This window comes from Mustela lutreola, chromosome 8 (genome assembly GCF_030435805.1).
Source record: "Mustela lutreola isolate mMusLut2 chromosome 8, mMusLut2.pri, whole genome shotgun sequence".
Lineage (NCBI taxonomy): Eukaryota > Metazoa > Chordata > Mammalia > Carnivora > Mustelidae > Mustela > Mustela lutreola.
Genome location: NC_081297.1, coordinates 113,472,287 through 113,497,483, shown reverse-complemented (window position 1 = coordinate 113,497,483; position 25,197 = coordinate 113,472,287). Strand labels below are relative to the sequence as shown.

At 36.5% G+C, this 25,197-nt stretch overlaps 1 protein-coding gene across 2 annotated transcripts in view; it reads right to left on the bottom strand.

The window, feature by feature from the left end:
• Nucleotides 1-21,481: 21,481 nt before the first annotated feature.
• Nucleotides 21,482-25,197, bottom strand: part of PTPRQ (protein tyrosine phosphatase receptor type Q) — a 202,376-nt gene continuing 198,660 nt past the window's right edge. For both annotated transcript variants that reach the window (XM_059186422.1, XM_059186423.1), the window contains 2 exons: nucleotides 22,543-22,666; nucleotides 21,482-22,293 (listed from right to left, as the gene is read on the bottom strand). In XM_059186422.1, the coding sequence (XP_059042405.1) occupies nucleotides 22,256-22,293; nucleotides 22,543-22,666 (162 nt within the window). In that variant the 3' untranslated portion in view covers nucleotides 21,482-22,255. The remainder of the gene's footprint in view (nucleotides 22,294-22,542; nucleotides 22,667-25,197) is intronic.

The window sequence follows — 25,197 nt, the reverse complement described above, 5'->3', positions numbered from 1 at the left end:
TTTTTAAGATTTTATTTATTTATTTGACAGATTTTATTTTATTTATTTATTTATTTATTTATCACAAGTAGGCAGAGAGGCAGGCAGAGAGAGAAGGGAAAGGAGGCTCCCTGCTGAGCAGAGATTTCTCAATCCGGAGCTCGATCCCAGGACCCTGAGATCATGACCTGAGCAGAACGCAGAGGCTTAACCCACTGAGCCACCCAGGTGCCCTGGAGCCTTAATTTTTTATAAGAAATCAACTGGCATATATAACACATCCATCACAGGCATGTCCTTCACCTAAAATGAAACGATTAAACGTTGAGTTCATAATAAGAAATACGCACTCAACAAATGTTACTTTTTTCCCTTCCCTTACTCAGTTCTTAAGGCCTCTGATCGAAATAGCCGGAGTGAATTAATGGCAATACCTCGATTTGGTGAGACAAATATTTAAGATGAATTTAGGGACCGAATGATGTTAATGGTATAGTGGAAGTGAAAATATTGCACCTAGTGACTCCAACAAAGTGTTTGATGTATTTATGCCCCCAACAAATCTCTGGTTTCCTGCGGGACAGACGCTAATGAAAAATAACCACAAAAATGAGTCACGGAACTAGGAACTTTGGAGGAAAGAACTTTGGAAGCTAGCATACAGTGACGAGTCTATCCTGAACTGGAAGCTTGAGAAAGGTCGGTTTGGGGTGGAAGTTCCTGAATGTGTGGTTGGTATTTCCAGGGAGCATGCTGAAGATTTGTAGCAAACCTGTGGGTTGGGATGGTGGTGACAGAAGGAGGAAATTCAAGGAAGAAACCGTCACCGGTGAAGGTTTGTCAGAAACTGGTGAAGAGATTTCTGTGGGTCATGTCTCAGGAATCTGGCTCTATTATCGCATAGTTTGGTTCATAGAAAGCCGTTTCACTGATAGCTGAGAAAGTAGGACTGAGAGCCAGAAGGAAGTAGCAATGAACAGAAAAAGAAGAGAGAAAAAAAAGACAGAAGAAAGGAAGGGGGCTGGAGAGGAGAGAGGCAGGATGGACCGTGAACTTGGTCCAGCTTGCCTGTGGGAAAAGAGTCAACCAGCAGGCCTCTGACAGGCCTAAAGAATAGTGGTGAAGGAAAGGCCCGGTGACAGAAAGGGAAAATTCAGAAGAGGCAGATTAATGCTTGAAACTTGCGGCAGCGCAGTGAGTAACATGAACCCCAGCACCTGTAATTTACCTAATCGGCAAACAGTTTGTGCCCAGAGATTCCCCAACACTGTGGTAAAAATAGTTCTGCACTTAGACTGACAGAACATTCGAGTCACTTCAGAGAATATGGGGGAGGGGCACGGACCACGCAGAGGAACTGGGAAGATTTTTTTTTTTTTTTTTTTTTTTTTTTGTTAGAGAGAGAGAGAGATACAGAGCGCAAGCACAGGCACAGAGTGGCAGGCTAGAGGCAGAGGGAGAAGCAGGCTCCCTGCCGAGCAAGGAGCCCGATGTGGGACTCGATCCCAGGACGCTGGGATCATGACCTGAGCTGAAGGCAGCCGCTTAACCAACTGAGCCACCCAGGCGTCCCGGAACTGGGAAGATTTAAAAGGCAGGTCCTGCGCAGTCTCTAGAGGGCGGCAGGGAGAGGTGACACTGGGAAATGGGCCAGGACCCGGGCTCCCAAGAACTCTGGTTTTGAGGCCTGCTCCAGAGCTGGTTGCCTTTCTAAAACAGCCGAGACACAGATCTAAGACAAGCAAGGGAGGAACCAGACAGGCTGCTATTCAGATCTTTTCATGAGTGTGTTGCTCGCTCTTTGCTCTCAGCTGGCCTGATTCCCTTCCATTTGGGAGTAGAACCCTACTTCCACAGAACTCGTGTTCAGGTCACGCACTCACCACAAAAGATACTGTAAGAGCCTCTGCCACATTTCTTATTTTCTAGGCCATAATTTCCAGGGAAAGAGACAATGAATGCTCCTCTCCCTGCGAAACACTCATTCCTTGCTGTTTACAAAAATGAAGTTTTCTTATAATTTTGTACTCTCCATTACTTTTCATTCAGATTGATAAATTGGGGAGCAAAATTCGGGAAACTTTAGAATCTTTCCAGGTTAAATAATGCTTCCTGGTGACTGACCAACTGGGTCACCAACTGGTGTAGGTCTGCTTAGGATGGGAACCAGGAGCTCTGACATACAGCACTAAAACTGGGAAAATTCCATGCAAATCAAGGAGCTGGTCACCATAAATCCCAGAAAAAGACAATAGATGCCTACAGTTATCTCTTCATAAATAAGACAACAGAGTGCAGGATATACAAAGTGACTTTAAAAAAAAACTGCAGTGATTACAAATACGCAGTTTGCCTTTAGATTCAAGTTCTAGGCCCAGCTCTGCCACTTGGTGATATTCGACCTTGGGCAAATTATATAACTTCTCTAAGTCTCAATTAACTAGTCCATAAAGTGAAAATAATTTTACTTTATTTAAGGTTGTTTTAAAGATTAAAACAATATCAATGAAACACTTAATATACAGTGTCTGGCCCATAGTAAAACTCAGTACAAACTAGTATTATATTATTTAACTTTTGATCAAAGAAAAGAAGGAAAATCATCCAACTACATATCACCTTAATAAATCACACTCTTCTTTGTTTTCTGTATGTCAAAAAGTTTCATATAATGCAATATTACATAATGTAAGTGTTGTATTACGTTATTTAAAAATATAAATCTAATACAGTATTACGTATATGTTACATTTTGTACTTAAAATATTATATGACCTTTTTCATGATACTACATACAACTATTGTTTAAAATGTCTAAGAGACACAGAGTAATCTTTCAGTGTCATTTACATCTTTTAAAAACCAAATGAATTGTGCTATTTAGAGCATCCAAATTATAGTAGGGTCTGGTGTTACTAGCTTTGCTAAGCTAAACAGATGTCTCTCGTGTAGAACGGTTGGCCAAGTATTTTGTTACTGTCCTCCAACTGGCTGGTTATGACATATTGTCCAAAATAGTTGGTGCTTTAATGCCAATGTCAGAGCCTCCCGTGACAAATAGTCACCACTGTACAAACACATTTATTCCATAAAGTTTTTCTACCGGTTTAGGGAAAAAAAAAAGTTGTTTAGTCAGCCACACACACACATTTCATACTTTCTGAGAAGCTCAAACATTTCTGCCTCCTGATAATACATGTTAGTTTTTAGAATAATGATATAAGCACCCCAACAATTAGAATATGTTTAAATTGTATATTATCTGAGCTTTTTCAGTACAGAAATAACATGGTTGATGTGTCCCTAGTCACGTAAAATATCTGTTAAGTTTTATCTTCCTTGATTTTGTGATCCAGGCTAGATGTTGTGATTGGAAGACTTTGCTATGTAATTTTACAGTAAAAGTATACCCGGTTTATTAAACCATGTAAATTAATTTTTCTTTTTCTTTTATTTAAGCATAAACTAGCATGAGATTTAAGCTCTTTGAAAATATAATGTACAAGAAGTGGTACTTTCAGAGTGTAGACTTTAAAAGTAGAGTGCAGTTTTACATTTTATTTTGTAAAGTCATAGCCATTATTCAACTCTGAAAAAAAGAAGTGACAGGCCCTGTGTTCAAGTGCTTTAATGAATGATCTCATACCATCTTCACAGTGTTTTACCAAGCATGTTATGTAATTAAGAGAGAGAAAGCAAAGAGAAATTTGTCTACTTGCTCAAGTTCACGTGCTTATAAACCAATCCTGGTTCTTATACCAGTGATTGATACAATCAGAAGGAAGTTCTTATTCTGAGCACCCTTACAGTAACCAATAGAAGGATAGTCCTCAGTGGGGGGGAAAAAATCTCGGGGCAAACAAACTTAGAGGACCTTTAAATGTTTATTTGGCAGCCTGTAGGGTAACTTATTTTCTAGTAGAGTGACCAAAAGAGGCAGTGTTGAGAGCTGACGGCTGAGGTTTGCATCTGTGTTTGGTTGCATTGGCAAATAGCAAAGCAACTGTGTTTTCCATGTTACTGGCACGTACAGGCAGCCTGTCCCATATACATGATGCAAGGCTGCCTGGGTGGCTCAGTTGGTTCGACTGCCTTCAGCTCAAGTCATGATCCTGGAGTCCCGGAATGGAGTCCTTGCATCTGGCTCTCTGCTCAGTGGGGGGTCTACTTCTCCCTCTGACCTTCCCCCCTCTCATGCTCACTCTCTCAAATGAATAAATAAAATCTTAAAAAATACATAAAATAAAAATAAAAGTGTCCGATTTGTTTTCCAAACCATTTGCTTTGATATTTAATTTCATCTATTCTTCTTTCTATAGTCTAGGGTAGGACTGAATATTCTGAAAAATGGCAAATGTATATTATATCTTCTTTCACAATGATTATGTATGGGCTTCCAACTAGAATGGCTGTTTGCTTCATTGTTGACCTACCTTATTTTAATTCTTTACTATGAATCTGTCTTTATAAAAGGTTATAGTATCATCTCATTTTGATCTGCCTCTGTCCATTCCTTGGATTTTGTTTCTTTTTGGAACCTGCTATTTTATGTATGTAAAGTCCCACACCCGACCCTATATTCCACTTCGGGTTTATGTGCCTGCTGGAGAGTCTGTCACTTACTACCATATTTCTTAAATTTCTAGATCTCAAGTTACAAACATTGATATGATTAACTACTTAGCAATAGATCCAACTTTACCACTTCTGACTCCATATTCTTCATGTATTTTAAAATTTTCAAGATGATTTTCTCTTTTTAAAATACATCCTTTCAAATGTTTGCTTAATTAGCAGATTTTAGGTTTAATATTAAGTGAAATAGTAAGTGAATATTAAGTGGAAGCTTCAGAGATTCAATAAACTCCCACATGAAATGTTTTTTGAATTTCCATTTATTCCCATTCTCTTTTTCTACCTCTTCCTTAACAAGCCTTTATTCTGTGCAGAATTTTGTATTAAACTTAGAGAGATCTATATATTTGCCCTCACAGTGTTCATTTTGGTACCTTTGGTTTATTAATGTGAATTACATTGATGTTTAAAAGATCTCACATAAGCCATTTATAAAGAAAGCCTTTCTTTTTTTTTTTTTTTTTTAAAGATTTTATTTATTTACTTGACAGAGAGAGATCACAAGTAGGCAGAGAGGCAGGCAGAGAGAGAGGAGGAAGCAGGACCCCTGCCGAGCAGAGAGCCCGATGCGGGACTCGATCCCAGGACCCTGAGATCATGACCTGAGCCGAAGGCAGTGGCTTAACCCACTGAGCCACCCAGGGACCCAAAGAAACCCTTTCTTAAGAAATCCTTTTAACATAGTGTCTTCCCGAAATAGAGAGGAAACATACTTCAAATTTTCTATTTATTAATTATGCTTTTAGTCAGATTTAATAATCAGGAAAAAGTTTATTTTTATTACTATTCATTTATTGACAGAAAAGAGAAAATTGAGTCTTGAGTGGGGTTGCTCCTGAAAAAAGCTAGAACTTAAAATATTTTAGTTCCAAATATTTTAAAACTCACTTAGAAATAAGATCATTTGGGCTTGAAAGAGTCTTTTTCTCTCTCAAAAATAATGGACACATTTTGGTCCAAGAATTACATCGCTGAGGGTAGAATTTCTTTCTAAATTTGTTTCCATGAAAACAGACGATCATATGCTGCTGGAGATCAAAAAAATAAGACGCCCACATAGCCCGTAATAAAACATTCTTTTCTGCTCAATGCAGGCTAATGCGGGCTGTGACAAGCATGACTTCTATGATGGATATTTGGTAAAGTTCGATGTTCTTTTCATACAAACAAGGGCTCTATTAACATGGTTTCCTCAACTCCACTTCTCACTTCCAAATCCTCTAGGAACTGACACCAACTGTCCATTTTGACACTTGTTCATTAATTTCCTTTCAATAGAACTATTCTCTTTGCTCAGCTGTTGCAGCAATGTAAGGTTTTACCAACTCTTCTGACGCGGGTTTTTGTCAAACATTCTGTCTGTATCCAGAAGATAATATAACCCCAGAGCCCTAAAGTATGTCCCCTAGTCATTGGTGCAGTTTCCACTTGTTACATTACCCACGCTCACAGAGGGAAATTTTAGCTTGACCTCTTCACCAATGAAAAGAGAAAAATAGATTCATTCTCTCTACCTAGACTACTATCTGAGGTTCCCTAAATGGTGACCATTAATCTGTGCCAGTCCTTCCTTTCCTAACTTGCCTCCTTCCACACACCTGACCAGAGTGGAGCCAACAGATCCTGAGTTCTAAACGGCTTACAGAAAATCTCCCTGCCCCCACTCCATTTGGGAAGTATGGATACGCCCACCCCGTGGGAAGAGTTCCTTCACCACCATGACTGGAAACATGAACAGATCCTAGGGAACAGAGAATAAGTGTTGTATCTCTTTGTGAAACATGGCCAACCTGGCTAACTTTTACTCACGATTGGGAAACTCCAGCTCTTTGAGGATTAAAGGATATAATAATGAGTAATAAAAGGCATGGTTGGAGTTGAGTATAACATTTGTTTTGTAGTTAAAATAAAGTTGGACCATGCACAATGGTATGTCTTTTTCATGGCACAACAAGCTCTTTACTTGTGTGTTAGTTTTTGTTTGAGGTTAGTGAGAAACATCACATCACGAAGAAAGAATGCAAGAATCAAGGGTTGCTTTGCTCTTTACCAATCTGTTGCGCTGTTCTCAGAAATGTTTGCATTTGAAGTTGCCAAAAGATAGCAATCTTTTTTTTTTTTTTTTATGGCTGCTATGCTTAAAACTAATATAAGTGTAATAAGTGGTATTTGATTGTTTTTATATTCTTTTAACATTTTATTCAGATCAGTGTGGTTTAGTCTTTCAGATTTTTGTATTATGTTATATAATGTAATAGCGTTAGGAACATATGCTACTTTTTTTTTTTAAAGAACTAAGTAATTTCAAGATATTAATTCTTTCATGTTCATATATGATTCTAAGATAGCTAGACTTCTTATGTTTCCAACTTTATTTTTACTTCTTTGAGGGTTTGGTATTTTATATAGCTTTCTGAAACTCCTATAGCAGATTTTTTTTTCTTTAATCTTATCCATTTCAATTCACCAAAAAGCTTATTTTTTTCCCGACTTTGAAGAAAATCCCAGTCTTCTCAATGGAATAAGTTATCTTTTGAAGATTAAAGTGATGATTAAAATCAGCTTTTGGACATATGCTAATACTATAATACTATTTTTGGCAGTGGTGTGTTACTTAAAGAGTTTTATAAATACGTTATCTTAGCAATAACCTCAGCCACAGGAAAAAATGAAGCACGATCTTATAAGATCTTATAAGATTAGTGTGAGATTTCCTGAGGGTGCAGTAATTTAGCTCTACCTTTAGAAGTGGGCAACAAGACTTTTCTGGGGGCTCTGGGACTTTTAATAGTCTATCTAGAGAAAAGGCAAATAATGGAAAGAGAAGGGGAGAGGCAGGGAAGAAAGGAGAGGGGAGGGGAGGGGAGGGCAGGGCTAGGAGAGGAAGAGTAGGTTGTGAAATCACTCTGAGTTCAGAACTGACAACTCGACTTTCATCAAAATCCACTCTCTAAGAAAACCAGTGTTTTGAAAATCAAGGTATATTTGGAATTATTTTAAATGCTTAGCATTCCCGGATAACACAAAAGGCTTTAGGGTAAAGCCCATTTTTTTTTTTTTTTTTTTTTTTCTGGCATGCTTCCTTGGGCACAAAATTTGATGAAAGAGCACGGTCCCAGGAAGCTTGCAAACACTTGGGTTGTCTCACATGAAAGGTGCCTGAAAGGTGATGACTTTGAGGAACTCACAAGGAAACTATTTGTAGGGTCTGGAGCAGCAGACGCTGCCCATTTTTCACAACTGTCTCTTTCCATATAGCTCATATTGATGATAATATCTGCTTCTAGAATTATTCAGAACCAAGCACTTACTCCATTGCCCTATAAGGCTTATTTGTTCATATGACCCACTCTCGAGGGCAGGAACCGTGGAACCGGCAGTGCTTGGAAAACGACCTGGTGGAGAACAGGTCCTACGTCATCTTTGCTGCGCCAGTTCACAAGAACGGTGATTGTCAAAATCCGCCTCGACCTTTCTGAGATGAAGGGGCATTTTTCTTCAGTAGAAATTTATTGCTATTTTTACTTCTACTTAGGATTTGCTTGTTTATTCATGCTTTGCCCAAAAGACGTGTAATCGAGGTCAGCACAAGATATAATGAACATTTACTCTCTTTGGAAAGAGTTCTCTGACCTTTGTTTTGATAGAAGTTCCCAGAAACTTTATGGGACCAGGAGCTCTCTTACTCAAAACAACACTTGATAGCCAAACTTCTCTTTTTGTACATGAAATTACTAAGACTCAGATACTAAGTCTAACTAATTAATTGCTAAGTCTGACTGTCACAATTTAATTAGGGTAGAGAATTTGAGTTCAGTCACTCACGCTGTGTTTATATGAGACTATGACTGTTCATTGGTTGTTCCTTTTTTTTTTTTCAAGCTTTTATTTATTTGAGAGAGAGATAGAGATAGCGAGAGAAACCATGAGCAGGGGTAGGGGAGCGGGAGAAGCAAGCTCCCGTTGAGCAGGGAACTGGACTCGAGGCTCCATCCAAAGACCCTTAGATCATGACCTGAGCTGAAGGCAGACACTTAACTCTCTGAGCCACACAGGCGCCCCACGGCTGTTCATTTTAAAAGTATTGGTGGGTTGGTTGTTCCTGGTCACCCAGCTCCTGAATACCTGGCCATCCTTGATGTTTCTGGCCTTCGTGTCAACAAGAGTCACTACTGGCCCCATCAGAGTGAGAGCCTCAGGATAAGGCTTAGCTCAGGATAAGCTTAGGATAATTATTTCATACCCAGTCATTTCCCAGGACACTCTTGAGAAGCTGATCTGTGTTGTTATCTGCTCACCTCCCGAACCCTGCAGCTTCCGTTTCCTGGGTACCTGAAGGTAGTTACAACAATATGGAATTCAGCATGGACAGTTGTAACACATAACTCCCCTCACTACATCTTTTAACTTTCTCCTTCATAAAGTCTTGGCTTTATAGTAATAAAATTGTGTTTTAATTTACCTTAAAATAACTTAATTTTGTAAAAAAAAAAAAATTAATCCAGTAAATCTTCATTTAAAAAAAAGGTATCTTTAATGTTATCTACCGGGTAGCCCCATTTATAAAAGGCCTTTGAAATGAAGACAGTAGACTATATAAGGCACTTACTGAAACAACCAGGCCTCAAGGTTTATTTTAAGAAGCAGTCTTGGTATCAATTGCATCAGAATCCCTAAGGGAGCTTGTTAAAATTTGGATTCCCATGACCCACTGCAGCCAGCTGAAGTAGAATATTTCTGTAAATGCTAATAGAGTTGTTGCTGGAATTCAATGTGTCTAGCACAGTGCTTCTTCATCTTGGCTGGGAAGTTTAGAAAACACCAGGTGATTTTAATGCACAGTCAAGTTTGAGAACCCCAGATCTAACACAATGACCAACACTTACTAGATACCCAGTGATTGACAGATACCCTTGTTAGACGAATAGAAGCTAGTAACTAATTAAAAACCAATCTCTAAATTTAATTTACTAACAGAAAGGAGGAGCAATGAAATCTCCGGTATATATATTTTTTTACTTCAAATAAGACTAGATCTTGGATATTTATCTCCCAAAATACATCTAGTTAAATGATTTTACATTAGGTAAGAATAAATAGCATTTAAATTATAAATAGCATTGGTAATGTTGTATAATACAACTCCTTTTCTTGAGGAAAGTCCTACTTTAAAACATGGGTTCAGAACACAATGTCAAGAAGAGGTAAAACCATAGTTCAGTTACTGAAATATCCAAATTTCCATATGATAATAAAAATGGGATGGTAAACACCAATATTTAATTGCATACTTACCATGAGACATTTTAAGTAATTGTTTAAAATTAAAAATTATTTAGATATATTAACTTTTTAAAAACAATATCTCTAATAGTTAATATCACATCTAAATTCACACTGCTTTTAAAGCAAAAGCTTTTAAAGTAAAAATAAACATGTAGCAAAAAGTGCTAGGATCACTCACCTAGCCCCCATGCATCATTTCTTTTATAAAGAATTCTTTATTGGAATAACATTTGCATAAGCATCTCTTAAATTGTGATTTTTTTTCTTTAAAAGTTCACACAATGGCATTCTTCTTGGTGTATAATCACCTACTTTGTTATTTTATGAAAAGTATGAGAGCTGAAGTGCAAACTATTCCATATTATATTGTTGACTTTGCTAGATTATGTGAAATGTCGTTTAAAAATTAGACAGTAGGGGCACCTGGGTGGCTCAGTGGGTTAAAGCCTCTGCCTTTGGCTCAAGTCATGATCTCAGGGTCCTGGGATGGAGCCCCACATTGAGCTCTCTGCTTGGTGGGGAGCCTGCTTCCTCCTTTCTCTCTTTCTCTCTCTGCCTCCCTCTCTGCCTACTTGAGATCTGTCAAATAAATAAAAATAAAAGTCTTAAAAAAATAAAAATTAGACAGTAAGTTCCTGTTTAATATAGTTAGATTATATTCAGTATGCAAAAAGGACATTTATTAAAAATTGAGCTTAATATAACAAACATATTTTAAAAAATAATAATCCAATAAACTTAGAAAAACATAATAGAAAACTCAGTAGAATAGGCCTTGCCGTTCAACTAACTGACTTTAGCACATTTATGGATAGATTCATCTAAAATATTTTTTTGTAAATTGCACATAATTCAAGCCTGAACTTTGAAAGCAAAAGTCATACTTCACTTCATTGCTGTAAATATCCCAATTACCTTATTAAACATTTCTATAAAATCCTGATGCATTTCTCTCTCTGACCATGACCAGAAAAAAGAAGAAAAAGAAAATGTAAAGCGCGACTCCAAATTGTTCATAATAGCTACACTTACAAAAAAAAAAAAAAAAACAAAAGTTACACTTAGGTACTGGAATTTTGATTGGTATACATTTTTTAAAGAGATTTTTCTGGTGTTAAAAAAAATCTATAAGCATTTTCTACTTTTGTAATGAGAAAATCAAATGAAGATCATTTGAGAAAATCAAATAAAACAAAAAACTGGAACTAGTATATCTGGCAAGTAACACCAAAAATAGGACCAGGAAACAAGACCTATAGCACATTTATAGCAAAGTTTGATTGATGCTGACCCAGAAGTATTGAAGGAATATATTGTAAATTTCCCTATATAAGGACGAAATTCTTTGCAGAGTTTGGGGCAAGGCTGAGCTTTCTGGTTAACTGGAATTGCTTCTGATAGACATGAAGACTCTGACACAGGCAACCAGGTAGCCAGCTCCACACGAGAAGCTTCCATTATCTGGGAAATTCAGTCCTTCCTAGTTAGAACAGATTTTGTTACATGCTACTTTACTTAAATTTTTTGGACTGGGAAGTAAGTTTACCCTAAGTGAACGAGTAGTCTAAACTCCAGATTTTGTTTCTGGGACATAGATGTGTCTTGGAATTCTTGTAAATTGTGGGAAAAAATGTAAACATTGCATGTTAAAGTAGTATGATCCTTTGGGCATTAGAAGTTGGGTGAGAGATTATTCTAAAAGAGTGAAATTATTTATGGTCATTAAAGGGAAAAATGGCCATGCACATACTAAGATTTGTTTGCTCCAAAATTCATTTTGGTTAATGGTGAGGTGGGTAAATTTAACATGATTCTTTCTTAGCAGCCAATTTCTTTTCATCATTTACTGAATAATATGTCTTTTTTTCACTGTGATTTTTTTTTCCTTACCAACATTTTAAAACCTTATAACTTGGTCTGTGTTAGAAAAACTTGTTTCATTGAGGTATTGCCTGCTTCTCATATCAGTAATATAATTTATTTGGATGATAAAACATCTTAATAGCTGAAAGAATAATTCTCTCATCACTCTTACTACTCAAAAAATCTTAAGCTATTTCCCAGTTATTTACTCTTTCAGATAAACTTAAGAAGTTTTTACAAATTTGAAATAATCTAATTTGAAAAGAACTGTGTTCTTTATAACAGACTTCCCTTACCGAAAAATTTAATATTTTAGATTTCCCTATTTTATAGTTTTCTTCAGAAATGTCCTATAAATTTAACCTCATGGAATTTTATAATATTTTGGACATTATCAGTGAACTAATTTTTCTCATTATATCTTCTCACTCATTAAGTGGCTATTTATAGTTTTGGTATATTTATTTTGAAGTCACCTGCATTAGAGAATTTGTTATTATTTATAAAAATTTTCAGGATACTTATTTCTATCTTCTAGGTTCTTTTTCTTTTTTGCTACATTATTTTTGTATCAAATAATGGCAATTTTGACTTCTGTTATTTTGTTATTGTTTTGGTTAGATTAGCGGTATATATTTTTGGTAACTGATTTTGATAATTTTTTTTAATATTTTATTTATTTATTTGACAGAGAGAGATCACAAGTAGGCAGACAGGCAGGCAGAGAGAGAGGAGGAAGCAGGCTCCCCGCTGAGCAGAGAGCCCGATGCGGGACTTGATCCCAGGACCCTGAGATCATGACCTGAGCCGAAGGCAGCGGCTTAACCCACTGAGCCACCCAGGCGCCCGATAATTTTTTTTTTTTTTTTTTTTTTTTTTGCCTCAATCAGCTCTCTAATACCCTAGTTACTTAAGGCACTCATTCATTCACCATTTATTTAGAGCTTATGCTCTATGAAGGAGAGATATAGAGATATAGATAAATATGTGTATGTGTGTATGTCTATATCCCTATCATCCATCCATCCGTCTATCTATCTATCATCTATCATCTATCTATCACCGTTTATCTATCTTCAGGAGATAAGCGGTCATTGACACCTGCCTGGGTCTCTCTACTTTGTGTCTGTTTCTGAGGAAAGAAGTCCCCTTTAAATCTAGCTGGCATGGAGGACTCTGCTCTCTGCTGACCCACTCTCCTGCCTTTGCCTTTTCTTGGATCTGCAAGCGCCCGTTCCTGGACTCTCTTCAACCTTGCCTCACCTGCCTGTTATGACATGTTACCTCTCCCCCGCCCGCACTCATGTGTCCTGCTAGCCTGGTTTGCCACCTGTCGCTCACTCCCATCCTCTCTTGGACCCCGCGAGCGTGCAGGGACAGCTGGATCCCGACCTGCCCCTGCATCTCCGCCAGCAGCCTCACTGTGGATTATCTTGTTCCAAGTTTCTTCTGAAACCGCCTCACCCTGCCTTTTTAGTCTAATTCATTTTGATAAGGTTTTTAAAAAATGTGCTAAACCTATTCCTGACTCCTTAAAGAGTAAATAAAATTTAAAGAGGAAAAAAAATGTTTTCATCAAGAGGAGCTTGGTTGTGATAGGTATTATTGTTCTGTCCAGGGGCTACTGAAATATGCTGGATTTCAAATGGTCCTGACTTTTCAACTTTGAATACCTATGTGCTTTTAATAAAAGGGGTGTGTGTATGGGTGTGGGTGTGCATACAATATTAAGGATGTAATCTATTGGCTTTGCTGTTTTCAAACCGCTGTGAACTGGGAAACCAAGTTTGCTGAAGTGTTTGTAATGTTAGGGGGGGAAGGCTGTTGATAAATTATGTTTGAATAAGTCACCCAAATGTACAGAATTCTTTTTCATCAACTTGAGTTGTTTTAAAGGTTTTTTGCATTTTCTCATGATCTTGGTTTCATTCTGGATCAACGAGAATCCTGAACAAACCACACCAATGTTGATACCCCCTTCCCTGCTCTCCCGCCTTTATCTGTGATCCCCCCGTGTTTGCTCCCTGATCAGAGAGAGAATTTAGCCTGGTGCATTGGTAAGAAGAGAGGCTGTCACGTAGGTGATATTATTTTACTTCTGCTATGGCAAACTTTCTACTGGACATATTTGAGTTTCTCTCGAGTATTAGATGTTATGGCAAATGCTACGTGAATAAAATCAGGAGCACTTAGTCTTTGTTCACAAGTGGTTGACAATCTAGTAAGTGGGGCATGCCAGTGGATAAGAGCTATTGAGGAAAATGGAGGCGCCAACAAATGGTTTTAGGAATGTGTAGGGTGGGCTTTTGTACGCAAGTATTCTTACTGGGCTGAGTCTAGGAAAAGAGAGTAATACTGTGGGAAAGGATTTTTTTTTTTTATTTAGTTTTAGAGAGAGAGATTGTGTGTGGGGAGGAGCGGGGGTGAGGGGGAAGGAGAGAGAAACCGAAGCAGTCTTGGTGCAGAGCGCAGAACCCAGTGCAGGGCTTGATCTCAGGACCCTGAGATTATGACCTGAATGGAAACCAAGAGTCGGGCACTTAGTGCCACCTAGGTGCCCCCAAAGGATTTTTTTTTTTTTAATGAGTTTAATTCAACAGACCATGAAGGCTATTGAACAGATTAGTGAAATGATAAGAGCTGAGAGCTAGGGAGATAAATTTGGCACTGAGTTGTAGAGAACTGGAAAAACAAATAAATAAGGCAATTTGGTTTGGACCAAATATATACTGGAGAGGGCAGCAAATTACAGAAAGAAGACTGGATTAGGTCCCTGAATTCAAAGGCCAGCACTACCACTGGCCATGTGGCATAAATAATTTGTATAAAGTGGCCTAATTTAGACAATATCAAGAAATTTCTGTTCTTGAAGATGTGAGTAATTAGCATTCACATGTGTGTGTGTTCTGTGTCTAATTAGGGAAGAACAAAGATATTAGATATATAGTGGTCTCTAGGTAATAAATTGGGGTATGGTGGTGCACACTCACCTTTGAAATCAGACTTCCGGTCTCAAACCTAGATTCTTATACTTAGTGTGTAACCTGGGGCAGATTATTTAACTTTTTTTGCTTTTGTTTTCTCATTTGTAAAACACAGTAGCACCTAACTCTTAAGAATTGTCAGGAGATTAATTCATTAACATTTGTAAAGTCAGATGAGTGCCTGGCACATAATAAGAATGCAATAAAGACAAGGGTTACTAAGTTACAATAAATAAAATTGTAATAGTCTATTTTATGCAGATTATTCACATCACAATTTTTAATAGTCCAGGGCACAGGCATTAATCCTGTTTGCCTGCATCTGTTTAGGAAGGTGGTGTCCTTAGACTCATGAAACTCTGTCCAGCAAGTGAATCTTCATATCTTCCATGATAATTCACCTGGTTATAAATACTAAGTGAGTAAGAACATAGTGAATTCTGTGGGAAGCTCTTGGAGCATGTCAAGGTTTATTTTTAATGTATAAAACACCAATTGTTAGGGCTTAGGGAGTGTGGTGGGTAAATAACAGAAGTAAATAAATATTTCCATTTTGTGCTCTTTCAATCAGGAGAGCGGGACACTTTGACAGATTTGTGAAAATAATATGTAAATATTTTATATGATTTAGTAAATTTTTTAGAATTTAAAATTTACTCATGTTTGTAGAAGTATGAATTGTTTCAAACACAAAAAGAACTTTAAAGAATGATATAAACTTTTTCACTCATTACTTCATTTTGACAAATCTGTGTTGCCATATAGACTATCTACGTTTCAAATTTTAAACCAAGATTTACAAATGCACTTGAAACCCACGGGGGTCCTCCTGATTCCATGGCAATCCATCACCATATCTGTGTTCCTCCCATGTCAGAAGAAACCATGATTCTCATGTGAAATAATTCATGAAAATATGTACTATTTGTTGTATTTTTAAGAATTCTGTAAATGGTATATTGTAACTATTTTGTGGCTATTTTTTCATTACCCCTTTTTTTAAATGAACTTTATTGAACTATAATTTACATGAAATAAAATGCACTCCGTGTATACAATTTTTTAAAGTTTTAAAAATTTATTTATTTTAGAGAGAGACAGAGAGAGAGAGTGGAGGCTGGGGTGGAGGGAAAGGGAGAGAGAATCTCAAGCAGATTCCATGCTGAGCATAGAGCCTCACTTGGGGCTCAGTCTCACAACCCTGAGATCATGACCTGAACTGAAGTACAGGGGGGCCTTGGTTGCTCAGTCAGTTAAGTGTCCAGCTCTTGGTTTTGCCTCAGGTCATGGTCTCATGGGTTCTGGGATCAAGCCGCCTGTAGGATTCTGTACTCAGTGGGAAGTCTGCTTGAAGATTTTCTCCCTCTGCCCCTCTTCCCACTTATGCACTCGCATGGTCTCTCCTCTCTCTCTTTCTCTGAAATAAATAAAGAGATCTTAAAAAAAGAACATTAGATTTTTAATTTCTCTTAGATAAATGCCTAGGAGTGGAAATGCTGGGTAAAATGATAATATGGTCTTATGTTTAACTTTATAAGAAGTTACAAAACCTTTTTCAAAAGTGGCTACCATTTATTTCCAGTTCCAACTGTTCTAAATCCTCTCCAAGATGACTTCATATGACCAGTCATTTTAATTTTAATCATTCTAATGGTATGATTATCTCATTCTGATTTTAATTTGCATTTCCTTGGTGACTAATGATGTTGAGTACCTTTTCATGTATTGGCCATTTGTGTGAGTGTGTGTGTGTGTGGCAGGGGTGGGGTGCGTGTATGTGTATCATGCTATAAATATACATGTGTTCTGGATACAAGTCTCCTGTGACATTCCCCCAGCCTGTGGTTTGACCTTTCATTTTTTCTTTTTTTAAAGGTTTAAAGGTTTTTAAAGATTTTATTTATTTATTTGACAGAGATCACAAATAAGCAGAGAAGCAGGCAGAGAGAGAGGAGGAAGCAGGCTCCCTGCCAAGCAGAGTCTGATGTGGGCTTGATCCCAGGACCCTGGGATCATGACCTGAGCCGAAAGCAGAGGCTTTAGCCCACTGAGCCACCCAGGCGCCCCCAACCTTTCATTTTCTTAATAGTGCCTTTTGAAGAACAGAAAGTTATACTTTTGATGAAGAACAATTTATTTTTATATTACATTTCATTTTTTGTACTCTAAGAAATCTTTGCTTATCCCAAGGTAATAAGGATTTTTTTTTTAATTTCTCTTCTATAAGCTTTATGGTTTTAATGATTATATTTAGGTCTGTATTACATTTCAATTTAATTTTTGTATTTGTTAAAATGGATTGTTTTTTCCAAATGGACATTATTGGAAAGACACTCTTTTCCCATTGAATTACCTTGTCATCTTTGTTGAAAAACAACTGATCAGATATGTGAGGATTTATTTTTGACTTTCTATTTTTTCTTTTAATGAAAACACTGTATATCTATAGTGTAAATCATTCAACTGTATTCTATTTAAAATTTATTTTCACTATTCTAGTCTTTGCATCATTTCTATATAACTGCAAAACCAGCTATCAATTTCTAGAAAAGAAAAGCCTTATGGTATTAAGATTGCTATTTCAGGGTCACCTGGGTGGTGCAGTCCGTTAGGCATATGAAACTTGGTTTGGCTCAGGTCATGATCTCAGGGTTGTGAGATTGAGCCCTGTGTCAGGGTCCACACTTAGCATATGTGTGTGGAGAACTAATATCTTAGCAATGTTGAGTTTTTGAGTTCATGGAAATGTATTTAAAAAAATATTTGAATATTCTTTAATTCTTCTCATCAATATAATTTCTGGTTTACAGATCCTGTACCTATTTTGTTAAATTTATTCTTAAGTATGTTTATAGATGCTATTGCTAATGGTATTTTTAATAAAATTTCCTGTTGTTCATTGATAATATGTAGAAATAAAATTGATCTTTGTATCTTGATCTTATATCTTGTAACTTTTTTAAAGCTACTTATCATACTTAGCAGTTCTTTTGAAAATAGATTTCTCAAGGATTTCCTCGCACATAATTATACCTTCTACTCACATAGACAGTTTTGTTTCTTCCTTTAGAAACCTTATTTCTTTTGTTTCCTTTTCTTGTCTTATTGTAATGGCTAGGAACACCAGTACAATGTAGAATAGAAGTTGTGAGAGTGGGTATTTTTGCCATTTTCTTGATCATGGAGTGAGAGCCTTTAATATTTCACTATTAAGTATGATATTAGCTCTAGTTTTTGTTTTTTGTTTTGTTTTGTTTTTTGTAGCTGCTATTAATCAGTTTTTTAATTTATTTATTAAATATTTTATTTTATTTGAGAGAGAGAGAGGGAGTGAGAGAGAGCATAAGAGGGAAGAAGGTCAGAGGGAGAAGCAGACTCCCCGCAGAGCTGGGAGCCCCATGCAGGACTCAATCCTGGGACTCCGGATCACGACCTGAGCCAAAGGCAGTGGCTTAACCAACTGAGTGACCCAGGTGCCCCCTTAATCAGTTTTAGAAGCTACTTTCAACACTTTGAATGTCATTGCATTGTCTTTTGGCTTACATTATCTCTAAATAGAAGCCAGCAAATTTTCCTATCTTTGAACCCCTGAATGGGATTATTTTCTTTGTTGCCTTTAAAATTTTTATCTTTATCGTCCACTCATAGTTACTTGATTATGATATGCAGCTCCCACTCTTGCTAAACATGGTCTCAGGCACAGTAATTACACTTTCATTATATTTACCTGTAATATGGGACTCTGCAAAACTTAAAAGATTTTGTAGGGATTAGTTGGGATGATGTATATAAAAGTATTCTAAAAAGTTTAAAATTTACTACAATGAATTTCCAATTCAAGAATACTTTCAGTGAAAATTAAAATAGAAACATAGTAATAGTATTATTAACAAGAGAATAAGGATCTTTTGTTGCCTTATATTAAGTTATAGTTTTATTTTCAAATGACTGTATTGCAGACACTGATTCAGAATATGCAGTTGAAATGTCCAAAATCAAAATCTCCTGACTTGTTGTCTAAATCACATTTATGTTACTTGTGCACATGTCTGTCTATTCATTTTAGTCCAGAAATTCCTTGAGAATGCTCAAATCATTTGTGAAAAAAATAGACTGTCTTATTTAGCAGAAGTTGATATAACTGCCATAATTTTCAGTAAGTGCATGTGAAACATACACAAGTGCATGACATACAGATATGGCACTAATATCAAAAAGTACAATACAACCTAAAAATGAGATGCATTATCTCGCTGATAAACATTACACACTGACCAGTCTGGGTGAAAGACTAACTTTGCCGAGTTCATTGTACTTTTATGAAACACTTTCCTATGTGCAATCTAATCTACTCCTTAAAACATCTTCGTGAGCTGGTAGGTGTATGACTCCTGCTTCCACACGAAAACTCTATGCACGATTATGAAGTCATTCAACAGGAAATATTACTTGTCCTAAAAAGGCAATCTGTTTTGCCATGATTATGGTTTATAAGCTTTTATTTCGTATTTACACTTTTCCATACCATTCAGTTGGGAATTTCAGGTCATTTTGTGTTCCAGGCTTCATCAAAACTTTCATGTGAGTTTTCTGAAAGTTGGCCATGAAATGGACTTGCCACAATAATGCCATGGACTTGTAGGATGCATACTTTGCTGAACTTAAATTCCATTTCTAAAATCTAGTGTTTGGTACCAGATGTGGAGGGTGAATCACCATCTTTTTATGAAGAGGGAAAACTTTAATTAGCTTTATTTCAAAAGACTTATTATACACCTCACCTATAAACTGAGAGAAGAAAATTATGCGTTTTAAAGTGGGATGAAAGTAGAGGTGATACCCGCAGCTGCTGTCGTCTCTGGCAAACCATTCTGAGAGGCTCCAGTTTCATTTGGTTCAGATGAAACACATGTTGCTCATTTATTGTACATGTGCTTCAACGTATTTTGACAAATCGGATCTAAAAATGTTACAGATGTTCCTCATTATTCTAATTTGCACTTAGTAGCAACAGACACCTATAGAATGTGTCTGTATACTGGCTGTTTCACAATATAAGAGAAAATTTAGCTATCATTAATATAGGTGAGTTTTTATTCAATTTTAGGTATAGTTTTGTGATAAAGCTAGGGAGTGATACACATTCAACAGGTGTTCTAATATTTTTTTTTCTGTGAAAACAGAGATTTTTTTAAACAGGTTTCAAGTAATTTCAAGTGGAGATGAAATTATTCTGATCTTAATGTCTTTTAGAGATGTGCTATTCAATATTTGGCCTGAGATGAGGCAGCAATATTATAACTTGAATACTTACTAGAAGTTAAGAAACTTGGGTTCTACCCTAGACCTACCGAAACAGAGTCTGCATATTAACACAATCCCCAGGTGATGTGTATACGCATTAGAGTTTGACTGGCACTGTTTTGTAAGAGGTCTTATATTAAACCTCGGCTTTGTACACACACATATGCGTATACACATGGGTCAAACCTGAAACCCTACGCTGTACATATCTGTTTTATACACAAGTTGTAAAGAGTGGGCCGGCCTGTCAATTGACCTGCTTATTTTCTTATTATTTAATACACTAAAAAGTAACCTCACGAGTACTTTCCAAAAGCTGTCGGTCTTCCGTGAATACAAAAACCCATATTCATAACTATTGACTCACCATACTTTTTCATTAACTGATACATGAAGGAAATTGAAGAACTTCTACTCCAACTTCAATCTTTTAGAATTCTCATTTTTTACTGTTTTCTGTAATTTTCTATAGAATAAAGTCGGAACAATAGTGGATTTCATTATTACACTGCTTTGCCAAGAAAAAAAAAAACAAGAAACAGGACTGCTTATAAGATTAAAGAATTTAATTTCTTGGGTAATAAATTTGATTTTCAAATATCTTACTACTGATGGTCACCTTGGGAAATAGGTATATGTTAATTAAATATATTATACTTTAGTACTATATTGTATTTATATATGATTTACTGCATTATATTAGTTAAGGTAATTACCAATTATTTCTCACTATGTGATATAAAATAAAATTTAGACTTACAAGGACCTCTGAAATCATGATGCAAACTAACTCAGTTCCTTAAATTTAATTTTATTGGCCATCACATTTCCTATATGTATATGCCAGCAGAAAGAAGCATAAGGTATTCTTTTTTTTTTAAAGACTTTATTTATTTATTTGACAGACAGAGATCACAGGTAGGCAGAGAGGCAGTCAGAGAGAGAGAGGAGGAAGCATGCTCCCTACTGAGCAGAGAGCTCGGTGCTGGGCTCGATCCCAGGACCCTGGGAACATGACCTGAGCGGAAGGCAGAGGCTTTAACCCACTGAGCCACCCAGGCGCCCCATAATTCTTATTATAGAAGAAATATAATAATTGATACTATTTCATTTTAAGATCCTTAATTGAAATATATGATGAAATAATTTCATGTAGTTCAAAACTTAGTACATTGTCACTATCAAACAAAAAGGAAATTGAAATATATTAAGAAAAAAATCTCTAATTTGCTACGACCTGGTTAATTTCTTTGTTTATAGTTTCCACGAAGTACACTCCTCTAAGATCAATCTTGTGAGATGAAAAAAGATCCTTTTACATAATCTATTCAGAAATTTCTGTTGGCACCACCATAGCACATCATTAGTTTACAAGTTTGCCATACATCATACATTTCTGCAGAAAAGACCTTTCAAAACTATCAATAGTCGGTTGAATAAACATCTAATAGACAAATACTTTGATAACCCTGTATTTAATGCTACAGCACAGTGGTACAGCTTGTCCTGAAAAAGGTACAAATGTACTCTGTAGCTTCGTATCAGCAATCACACTGTTTCATTTTTCTTTTTGTTTTTCCAGCTAAAGATCACAATGCAACTAAATAGCCCTAAGTGTCCCCAAAGAGCTACTGTGTGTTGTATAAAGGCTAAGTAATCCCGGCAGTGTCAAGGGGTTACTGTTCAGCTGTTGGAGATCATGAGATGATATCTCAGCACTCATAAAACAGAGGAATCAAAACACAGGGGTGTACATGGAAGTGTACAGATCGTTATGACAGTCCTGGAAGTTATCCACAAGGAACGTTAACACCTTGGAAGCCAAAATAACACGACCGAATCAACATTTACAACTTCTGTTCAAGATTCAATCTAATATGTGGGGAAAATTTACGTGGAAACATTCATGCTAATATAATGATAATTTTCTATTTGGCTCATTCCAAAGATACGGAAGACTTAAAAAAATCTCTGGGATCTCTTCTTTTAAACATTTTAAATGTATATTTATTCTGTACAAAAAAATGACTACCCTGAATTACCTATTTCCTAGAATTATTCCTAAAATGTCAATCCATAAGGCACAGTAACAGAAACACAGAGATTTCTTTAAGGTTGTACATTTCAATTCAGAAGAGTGAGGGGGAGATTTTGGCCCCTGGGATTTGAAAATGTCTTCCAGTTGTAATCTTTGGTCTGGATATTTACATGGTGGTCTCTTCCCATTCGAGCTCAACATCACCTATAACATAAAGTAACATGTCACAAGAGAGAACAGAAACTACCAGTTCAAAAGATTTAAGTGTTTCACAGCAAAAATAGAGCGCAGATACAGAGGCTCTTACCTTACCTTGGATTAGAGAGAAATAATAAAAATTTGCTATATGCACTAACCAAGCTTCTAAAACATTTTCATCTAAAACATTAAATTTAATTAAATTTATGCTCCTGGTACACTAGCAAATTGGTACATGATGCCTCTTCTGTTTACCTTCCATGGCATCCAAAGAGTCCATCTTCTGAAGTGCTGAATAGTTAACAAAACAGATGGGCTGGTTACTTCCTTTACTTGATAAAAGATCCAGAATGCACTGGTATAAAAAGATATACTGTGCCTAGACACCAAAGAAAGAGTGGTTAAATAAATGGGTAGGGTGGATTTTTTAAAAAATTATTTTTTCTTATAAGGAGAGCTATGCTGTTACAGTGAAAAGTAAGGCTGAATTTAAAAATGTTAAATCGCTAAATGAGAAGCACAGAATTTACCATGTATATAAATGATTTTGTACGATTTCAAACATCAGGTTTTCTAAATTCCTATGGCTTCTTGTAGCTTCATTTTTTTTTTTTAAATACTTATCATTAAACCCCATGCTAATTTGTTCTTGCTTGCTGTGATTATAAAAAGGTGGCAAATTAGGTTATTTAAATCTGTTTATGAATTTCCTTTTTCTTGTTAGGTCTAAATGAGTAATTTTCCTTATAAACAGTTTTCTTGTTAGAATGATTAGAATGGCTATTCGAATGCAGATGATTCATTTGCTTTCACTATCTGGGAGTGAGCACATTTACACACCATCAGCACATTTAAAATATGTTTGACAATTCTGTTAATCACCTGATATTTGGCCTACCCAGTGTCAAGTATCTGTTCTTTATTTGTAAGTCCGAGGCAGTTGATCACTGAATTATCCAAACACCCATGCCCCAGACAAGGACTCCTGTTTCATCTGAATGTTTAGGCTAAATTCAGTATCGTCTAGGTTTTTTCAGTTTTTTCAGTATAACTCAATAACCTGTTAGCATTTCTGACTTCGGACTTTCCCAAAGTTCTTAAGGTTAAGTCATAGAAAATCACCCTCCTTTTTACAAAGGAAACATAACTGATGTTAAAGGAACATAATCCAATATTTATACTCTACATATTACCTATTATCTATGTACATATGTATATTGACGATTTAAATAAGATGTCCTCTAAGGTGACCATCTTCAGAACTCTATGTTCATATCCATTTTTACTGTATCTCAAAACCTTTTTGGAACTCCTCTACTGAAACTGTCTTCAGAGACTGTTGGTCATTGTTACGAATATCTATTTCTTCATGAATTACAAAACGCTTCCACAAACATCTCCTCAACAGAATGTCAGTTCTGGGAGGGCAGAATCCTGTCACATTCACGACTCCATTCCCATTACCTGTAATAGTGCCTGGCATGTAGCAGTTACGTAACAAATGTTTGTTGACTCAGTATCATTTAATTCTCACAACTAGCCAACCTTTACCATTTAAGGAAGGATTTCATTTGGAGAACATTTAGAAGTCACTAGGGATTAAGTTTTGTCAGCCAGTGGGCGATCAAGTTACATGATTCAATTTTGGTAAGAAATGAGGTGTCATTATACAGTAACGAAAATCCTGTCGAAATTGCTAGTGAAGTACTTCTCATGGTAGTTCTGAAAAAAAGTGTATTCAAATACATGTCACACGATGAGTAACATCCTTGGCAGAAATATATGGACCTAATATAATTTCTTTAAAAACAACAATCATTTGAATTGATGCGTTTTGGTAGTTCTTACAAAATCACATTTGAATTTGAAGTCACATTTGATATGTTATGCTTCAGACTGTCCCGATCTCATTTTCTCCACTGGAAAGAATGATAGGTTTAAATTCTGCCAGCAGGCCGGCTGATTTCCAAAGGGCAGGACTGTATTTTCCAAGATCCCTCTTGCCATGATGTGTTATTGCCAAGGAGGCAGTGGAGAGTTCAGTTCTAGTTCCTGCCTTAGATAATCATGGTACCTGAAGAACAGAACTTGTCTGATGTTTAGCTTCCTCATCTGGAGGATCATAACACCTATGTTGTGATATTTAAAGGACTTACTATATGTAAAGTGCCGTGCAAAAAACTAGGCAGCCTAAGTATATTAACTTTTTTCTTTTTTTTTTCCCCTTCTATCCAGAGACTTCACATCAGTAAATTTCTAGGAAAACCAGAGCAGGACAGGGAATCATCCAAATTAATCTTTATTTGATTATTATTTGATCCCTAATGACTTCTAAATGTTCTCCAAATGAAATCCTTCCTTACATGGTAAAGGTTGACTAGTTGTGAGAATTAAATGATACGGAGCCAACAAACATTTGTTACATAACTTCTACATGCCAGGCAGGCAGTACTACAGGTAACGGGAATGGAGTCGTGAATGTGACAGGATTCCACCCTCCCAGAACTGACATTCTGTTGAGGAGATGTTTGTGGAAGCATTTTGTAATTCATGAGGAAATAGATATTCGTAATAATGACCAACAGTTCTGAAGAAAGTTTCAGTAGAGGACTTATTTGAGGGTCTGATAGCCGCTCAGGATGTTATCTCACTGAGGCCTATTCTCTCAGAAAGTTCTTGGGGCGACTATGAACTGTTTTTTGGTAGACAGTGAAAGAGCTCCATGTTCTCTCTGGGTCTGGGCCATGCCCCCAGAGCAGGGTTGTAGTGGTAATATATTCTGAGGTTCCCACCACCCCGCCCCTGCCCATGGCTACTGTAGTATGTGCTGAGACCGCATTCTTCATCCAAATGGCAATCACTCCCGAGTGCAACAGAGGAAAGTAAGAAACCACTCTTGTGCAAGGCAAT